We start from the raw sequence: 8,327 nt of genomic DNA, 5'->3' as shown, positions 1-8,327 counted from the left end.
CTCGCTCACTGTGGCAGTCGTACTGGTGCTCGTTAACTGACTGAAAGGATTGAAACATATTTACATACACCGGATACGTACAATCCTCATCATCTGAAAACCCTAACCCTCACCACCAATGGCGATCGCATCGCCATCGGCACCGAGTTTCTCAGCCTCCTTCTGCTGCTCTCGGACCGACTTCTTAACTCCCTCCCTCCGATTTTCCTCAATTCGGTTCCGAACTCGGCCATCCGCTCACCCACTCACCCTCAGCTCTCGCCTCAACGCATCCTCTTCCTCCTCCACACCTTCCAATGGCTTCGAGTTCGACGGTGATCTCCAATATGAGCTCCAGCACGGCGTGTCCTCGCCATACCACCGCCGCCGGGGCTCGCCGGTTTTTGTCACGCTGCCGCTCGACGTCGTTAGCTCCTCCTCCGGGAAGATGAAGAGGAGTAAAGCTATGGCGCAGTCATTTCGTGCCCTTGCTGCCGCCGGAGTGGAGGGGGTGGTCATGGAAGTCTGGTGGGGGCTGGTGGAAAGAGATTTCCCTACGGTTTACAACTGGCAAGGCTATTTGGAAATTGTGCTTTTGGCTAAACGTTTTGGTCTCAAGGTTAAAGCTGTTATGGCATTTCATCAATGTGGAACTGGGCCCGGCGACCCCTTCTGGTTGGTAAAATTCCAATGCTGTTACATTTTTTTTCATATTGTTGATTTGACTAGAATTTATCCATCTACTTATGTACTTAGTTTTAAGATTGTGAGTTGTTTAATGTGATAAAAATTAAGAAATGCCGATGCTTGTACACTGCATCCATCGGTCTTCTAAATTTGTCCGTGGCAATAATATCTGCACTACCTACTATATGTAGTTTGTACTTGAGCACTTGCCTGCCCATTAGCATGGCATTGAGTGTTTGTGTATTTTTCAGGCTTGGTGATTGTGAGTTTTGTAGGCTTATATTTTTATGTTTAATTTGGTGCATGTGCAATCATTAATGCGCTGATAAGCATCTTTCCAATGTAAGGTAACTTTCTGATGTTTACATATTCAGTTTGACTATTTTGGGATTTTTTTGAATTGTTGCACCTTGAGGGGGTGTTTAGGGGAGATGATGAGCATTTTCTACACCGCAGAGTTACTTGACAAATACTTGATTGGATAAGTTCAATGCTATAAGATGATCACAGATGTAAGCTCTTCCTACTAGACTAGGACAATATTAACTTCAATGATCTCTGGCTGTGAGAAAAGGCTCTACACTTTAGGGTCTTCTTAAGATCCTGAGAGATTAGGTTCGTCTACTTCAGTCAATGGTCTTTCCCGAGTAGAGATTTCTAGGAATGTGATTACTTTGCAGTGGTGAATTGTCACCTACTTTTTATCTGCTTGCATTGGAGTGAGATACATCTAATGGAAGGTTGGTGATTGGTCAAGCAGTTGAATCTTATATTTTCCCTCAAAAGGAAGAAATCCAAGCTGTCTGAAGCGTCGAGGAGGTTGGAAGATGTAAGTATGTTGCTATGTTGTCCGAAATATATATTTTAGATGCATTTTAGGAAATTATGTAATTTTATCCCAGTTTTTCTGCTATGCTTGGGAGGAGTGAGATGGGAAGAAGAGAACGGTACGGAATGCAGAGAACATGTTTTTTCGTTCCTGGGAATTTTAAAGGTAAATAAAAAAAAAACAAGTGAGAGAAGATATACAACTAAAAGCCTCCTTAAAGTTTCTCACATTAGTAAGTAGAGATGGTCCGAAGATAAAGTTGATTGTTGAAAATACATATTTTCTGAAATTTGCCCTCATCAAATTAATGGAAAGGACTTATCATCAGAAGTAATTGAGCTTTTCGTCTTGTTTTCTTCTGAAATTCCAAGCAAAAGGGAGAAAGCTTCTTGGCCTCTCTCTTTAAGTTTTCGAAGAACATGTCTTTTTTTTCTCCTCGTAAAAGTTCTGGCTCTTTTTATTTTCTATCCAATTACAACTAGGCATCAACCAAGTTTATTAAATTCTAATTTTATTATGTATATTCATTACAAATTTTAAATCCCCAATATTTGTGCTCACACCAGAAGTTTGTAATTTTAGAAGGAATTTTGTATGCACAAAGTAGACCTAGTTTTTTTTTTCACCAATATGTTTGCTTATTTAAAGTACCAAAGGAACAGATATAAGTACCTTGAGTGGGCAACCGATATAGCAAAACAAAAATGGAGGAAGTGATGGGTGCACTTGCTTCCTTGGAGCTGCTGAGCCAAGCACATTACAGAAAATGAGAGAATGTAAGTGCTTGAAGCATTCAAGAGTTTGGGATGTGGAATTGATTTCTGGAAACTCCATAGACAGCTAAGTTTACTGTCATTCATGATCTATTAATTTTAAATGCCTCATTTATTACTCAGGTCATTTCTTACACTAGAACTAGGTTTGCTGCACATGTAAGTGAGGAAAACCCTAGCTTCATTTATGAATTTTGATGGTTTTAGTTCCAAAGTAGTTAATAAAATAGTAAATGATGTGGTCAAACATGCCATCAGGGACTAGCCCACGGCACCCGTGGGATCATATATGTCTTGGAATTATGTCTGCATTTCATTTCCTGTGCATGTGCCATGGTTTCTAGTTCTTAATAAGCTTCCCCTTTTTCTTCATTTGGTGCTCTTGCTCCGACATCAAGATTCATTCATCAATGTCAAGATTCTAGATTGATTAATCATGATAGTATTGCTGTTATTGCTAAATAGATTGGGAGCTTAAACCCAGGTGATCGTTCAAAGAATTTTCGTTAATTATATGTCGATGAACCAAGTTTAGACTTTGTGTGGCTGCATTTAATTTCATTTATTAATTTAGTTGCTCACACTACATGAGTAGCTAAGATAGGGGAGTAGCCGCTGACTCATAAAGTTTCTGATCTATGTAGAGTGTTGCAAGACAATTCGTAGATTTATACAGAATATGTATTTCAAATTACCTGAATCTCTGTTTCCCTGCTGTAATTTTTTTCCCATCTCATCAGTTTTCTCTATCTTTGGAATTATTATCTATAAGTCGATGAAAATCCAGATATCTGAAAAGGTAAAAACAACTCACAGACTGTTTGGTTAATCCTTTGGATGTGGAACTGGGAGAATATGAATGACAAACTCATTAATCAGAATGGATTCTATCAAACCTCCAACATCTTCAGTTCAGAAGAGGAATTTGTAGCATTAATAATTGAAGTTAGGTGTAAGTGGAGATGGTTTAAAGACTCAAATATTCTTTTCTTCTTCTCCTCCTCCTCCTTGTTCTTGTTCTTCCTTCTCTTTGTACAAGCAACCTAAACTGCCTCCAACCATTGGCAGACTGCTGGCTGCCACCACCACTTGCCAGCAGACAATTCCAAATGAGAACACATCTAACTACCCACTTTTTGCATAGAATTTAGACATAGCCTCAAAATCACCAAAACCCAACTTAGAAGCCTTAGTTGACCAATACTTATGTAACACTGTATTAATTAGATTTGGTCAACAATTACTACCAGCATTACCACCTGTCTTATTTCCCAACCTTCATAAAAAGAGACAAAAATGATATACTCATCACCATTAACCTCACGGCAAGTGTAGATTTGTCTAACTAACTGAGAAACGTCTGATAGGACTTTGAAATGAAAAAGGGTTCTAGTTATGGTTAATAGTCTTTATTATTATTATTGTTTCTTCCTGGTTTTAGACCTGGGAAAATGAGAGTAATGACAAATCACATGTTTTATTATTTATTGATCCGGATTATGTATTTTCATTTTTGCCCTTTTCGAAACAAAATTTCCTGTTGTCAATACTCAGACACCCTAGTTGGATGTTGATTCTCTCTAATGATACACCTTTATAGCTTTTTGTTGCTGTTAGCCTGTCCCTAAGTAATGAATGGCAGCTCCACATTGAGAATGAGGGGTTATCTAAGGTAGAATGAGTTAAAATTTTTTCATATACATAAAGAAAGTTATGAATAGGTAGCACTTCAATGCTTACGTATAAGCTTAAATTGTCAGACATCCTTAACAAGCTTCATTTGTGATTCGCAGTATGACCTTGAAGAGAATGATATGGAGTTATTGCGTAATAGAGAAAACGTGGTACCGGCCATGAGATAGACTGTAATTTAACATGTATCATTTTCCCTTTCAGCCATCCTTCTTTTCACCAATCCCTCAAATTATGGTGATATAGTCTGGAGATGCGATAAAACAGCTATATATATATCGTGCGTATGTATGTACATGTGTGATAGGGTGTATACAAATACATCCATGCATAGTTTAAAATGCTGTGTTAGAAGGGGCTGGTAGTTTTAAGATGCAGATTTTTGGTTTGAAGGTTATACATGTTTAAATCTAAGTTGCATTCAAGTTTGTTGAACATATGTTTTTCCTGTAACCTTAATGCTGGAATGATTGTAGTTTTAGCTTTCTGAGCATTCGATAGCCATTTTCTCTCTCAGATATACCTGTCTATCTGTTACTGGAACTGAAACTTCTGTTTTCTGTGCCTAGGATTTCTCTTCCTCAATGGGTGCTTGAAGAAATGGATAAAAAACCAGATTTAGCTTATTCCGACAGATTTGGTCGAAGGAACATGGAATATATTTCGCTAGGATGTGATGTTCTTCCTATTCTTTATGGACGATCACCAATTCAAGCATATGCTGATTTCATGAGGAACTTCCGAGACACCTTCAGACCATTCCTTGGCAGCATCATTACTGTAAGTTGACTGGCTTAATGATTTATTATATCTATGCATAGCTTTATACACCTTGTGGTTTTCGTTTTATTAGCTGTTCCATTTGCAGGGAATTCAAGTTGGAATGGGTCCTGCTGGTGAACTAAGATATCCTTCGTGCCCAACTCAGAAGCTAACGTGGGCATGGCGCTCTCGCGAGCTCGGTGAATTCCAATGCTATGACAAGGTAAGCTCTAAATAGAGGTCACTTTCATTTGAGGGGAGTTACCTCACCATGTTTTTACTGTTTTCCCTTGTCACTTCAATATCCCATGCCTATCTTTCATGTTTCCAAGTTTTGATAATTTTCTTCTTTCAATTTGCCAGTATATGCTTGCATCTCTAAATGCGTGTGCCTGGGAAAGAGGAGTACGCGAGTGGGCAAATGGGGGCCCTATTGGTGCTGGTAATTTGATGCATGATCCAGAAAGTACAGAATTTTTTAGAAGCAATGGTTCATGGAGCACACCATATGGGGAGTTCTTCCTTGAATGGTACTCAGGGTTGCTAATTCTGCATGGGGAGAGGATTTGCAGGGAAGCAGAGTCTATTTTTCGTGGCATTGAAGTCAACATGTCAGGAAAAGTGGCAGGCATCCATTGGCACTATGGCACTCGATCCCATCCATCAGAGTTAACAGCCGGTTACTACAATACTTCAATTCGAGATGGATATCTGCCTATTGCTCGCGTATTTGGTAGGTATGGTTTTACTATGTGTTGTACTTGCTTTGAAATGCAAGATGCAGAAGAGCAGCAAGTGAACCCATTGAGCAGTCCTGAAGGATTGCTTAAACAACTTCTACTTGTGGCAAGGGTTTGTGATATTCCCCTGGAGGGAGAAAATTCAGCATCTAATTTGGATGATGATTCATTTCAGCAGGTGTTGAAGATGTCAAAATTCTATTCAGATGGTTTAGAAAGGCCATCTTTTTCTTTCAACTTTAATAGAATGGACAAAAATTTATTTGAATATCATAATTGGGTTAGTTTTACTCGATTTGTCAGACATATGTCAGGTTTCAACACTTTTCGGGCCAAGCTAGATTTTGGTGGAGGTGATTCGTGCCATTCTTCAGCTGCTGCTGCTAGTACTGGAGCTGTTCTTGCATATTAAAAGTCTGCATCCTTGTACACGTTCAGCAGTCAATTAGATATTTGACCACCACCTACAGATCTGTGTATACCCAACAGCGGCTGCTAATCTATTGTTGTTAATTGTGTAATATTGCTCTGATTTTATTTTTTATCTTTTATCTTTCTTAAACAAAATTTTGTCATTGGAGAGCGCCAACCAAATATTTTCAAAAGGTTGGCTTCAGTTACAGTAAAAAAAAGTATGCTAGTAATCGCCACTGTAATTCTGTTTTTGCTTTATCCACATCCATGATGATGATATCTGTTTTGCTTTTAAAAGCATACAGCCCTTTTCTTTCTTTCTTTTTTTTTTTTTTTTTTCTGTTTTGGGTGTTATAGATCCTTCTAACTTGGTTTTTGGTTTTTATTGCACAATAGAGCCAGGTTGGTTCAATTGCTGCTCGAGAAGTTTATACCAATTTTGATACCGTCAAATCCATTACTGAGGATCACTGGCCTGGGCCCTTTTTCCTCTCAACTACTAGGTTGGTGATGAATGTAATCAATAGCAAAACTCTAAAATTCGGTTTCCATACAACGAATTCTCCACTTTTTGGGTTTTTGTGTTTGGGGAGAAAAGGGGTCTGGCTACCGGAAGGTGAAGAACGGAGAAACAACTTGAATTTGTGTGCCGAGTAGCTGCCTTCTTCCATCTGTAAATGCTTTGTGATTGTCATTGGCCTGAAAAGTAAAAAGGAGAAAGATGAAGAATTGATCTAGGAAGAGCACAAGGGAAGGGGAGTATGATGGTGGGCACTGTAGGGCAGGCGGTCACACTTGAGAACTAATTAAGCTCTGTTTGCTCCACCGCAGGTGTAATTCTTGACCTCGTAAGAGTGGACGAATTCTATCAACAACGTTCGCTGACTTCATAAGATGATAACAGTACACCCCCCCAACCCCCAAGTGTGCATCTGTCCTGCTCAAGTATAAACATGATGACTGAAAATTTACGAAGATGACCGGTCGAAGAAATGGGAAGTGATGCAATCGGAGGTGGAGAGTCAGCTCAGCTGGGTTGAAAGTGGTGAAACTTTTTTATGATTTGACTGCTACCAAATTCATTTGCATTTATCATGGTGGTTGTCGTTCTATGTTAAATGAAGTGACTCTGGCAAGACCACGCAGCAACAGCCGACAAAGGCAGGCATGCTTGCTATACCATTGTGAGAGAAGAAAAAAAAAAAAAAAAAAAACTCTGGGGGCAAAAGGCATGTTAACGGAGGTGACAGCGAATTGCGCACCATCGCTAGTGCATGTCGCAATATCAACATCCTCTCTTGTTTTTGCTTATGCTATCGCTGTTCACTGCTCTGCTCTGTTCTGTTCTGCGTGGGGAGAGAGAGAGGGGGAGGTTGAATTGAATGTGGTATGTATGCACTTTGTATGAATCTGTCTGTCTTCAACTTTAGTGCCTGACACCTAACGAAACTCAGTCAAACGTTCAAAATTTGTAATCTTAATTTTACCCGCATTATTTAAAAAAAAGAAATCAATTGCGGTTTAAAAGTGGGAATTTAATACTCTTTATCATTTCATATTATCTTCACAAGTCGATACAAAAATACTTATGTTAATGAACGGCCGAATCACACGGTATATAAGTAACAAGTCTATAGACCAAACTCGCTTGTGCGTTTTAATTCCCATACGCATAGAATTCATCGTTGACGTTACTAACATTATTGTGAACTAATCTTTCTGCCCACAAAGTTCTCTACATCACTTGATTGTCTTCCTACAACCACAAAGTGGCCATCCCTATTGACCAAAACACTCCAGCTGTGCCTCTGGAACTGAATCAGCCAAAAAAAGTAGACCTGGTCAAGGATATGGATTAGAGATTTAATACACCATGAGCCGTTTGCCCAAGTGATAGTACTAAAAAAAAAAATGCTAAGAGTGTGGAAAACGGAACCGTAACTTGCAATGAAGACTGAAGAGTAGATGTTTGTAAGTATTTCAATTTCTTGAAGATGGTTGCTGTCAGTCTAACTATGCATTCGCACTTTTCGTTGTGGATTGTGAACCGGCTAAATCTAATTAGTAATTTGCCACAAACTAATACGACAAACACTTGATCAAGACACAAGCAAAAAGATATGCTTGTCAGCTACTGGAATTACTTACCGACCCTTCCCACCCCTTGGCCCCCCACAATAACCAAAAAAAAAAAAAAAAAAATTCATAATGAGTGGATCCTTGTGAACTTTGGTTAGCCGGTACGTAATACTACGTATGACAACAAAGCTAGCCGACAGAAATGCATGTAGACTAATCTTGATAAAGCATATGCCCTCAAGAGCTAAAATCCAATCACTGAGATTTGGCCCAAAAACTCAAAAAAGTCCCTTAGGTCAGATGTTCAAATCCTATATACAGTGAAAAAAATTTAAAAGAGATGATAGAACATCCTTTTGATCTAAGTCAGAT

The 8,327-nt window shown here is 38.9% G+C and overlaps 1 protein-coding gene across 1 annotated transcript; it reads left to right on the top strand.

Annotated features, from left to right (window-relative positions):
- On the top strand, positions 1-6,193 carry LOC113779851 (beta-amylase 1, chloroplastic-like). The gene is made up of 4 exons (XM_027325597.1): positions 1-654; positions 4,530-4,740; positions 4,829-4,945; positions 5,086-6,193. Exons 1-4 carry the CDS (start codon positions 119-121, stop codon positions 5,872-5,874), a joined length of 1,653 nt encoding a protein of 550 aa, XP_027181398.1. The 5' UTR covers positions 1-118; the 3' UTR covers positions 5,875-6,193.
- The last annotated feature ends 2,134 nt before the right edge of the window (positions 6,194-8,327 follow it).

Source organism: Coffea eugenioides, chromosome 8, assembly GCF_003713205.1.
Source record: "Coffea eugenioides isolate CCC68of chromosome 8, Ceug_1.0, whole genome shotgun sequence".
Lineage (NCBI taxonomy): Eukaryota > Viridiplantae > Streptophyta > Magnoliopsida > Gentianales > Rubiaceae > Coffea > Coffea eugenioides.
The sequence above is the reverse complement of the archived record's forward strand: the minus strand, read 5'-3'. Positions and strand labels throughout refer to the sequence as shown.

What these genes read in the sequence shown, in the direction of transcription:
- LOC113779851 (XM_027325597.1), top strand. Translation starts at nt 119, where the DNA reads ATGGCGATCGCATCGCCATCGGCACCGAGTTTCTCAGCCTCCTTCTGC. An exon ending in GGGCCCGGCGACCCCTTCTG is followed by an intron (nt 655 to 4,529) that starts GTTGGTAAAATT and finishes TTCTGTGCCTAG; the next exon opens with GATTTCTCTTCCTCAATGGG. An exon ending in AATTCCAATGCTATGACAAG is followed by an intron (nt 4,946 to 5,085) that starts GTAAGCTCTAAA and finishes TCAATTTGCCAG; the next exon opens with TATATGCTTGCATCTCTAAA.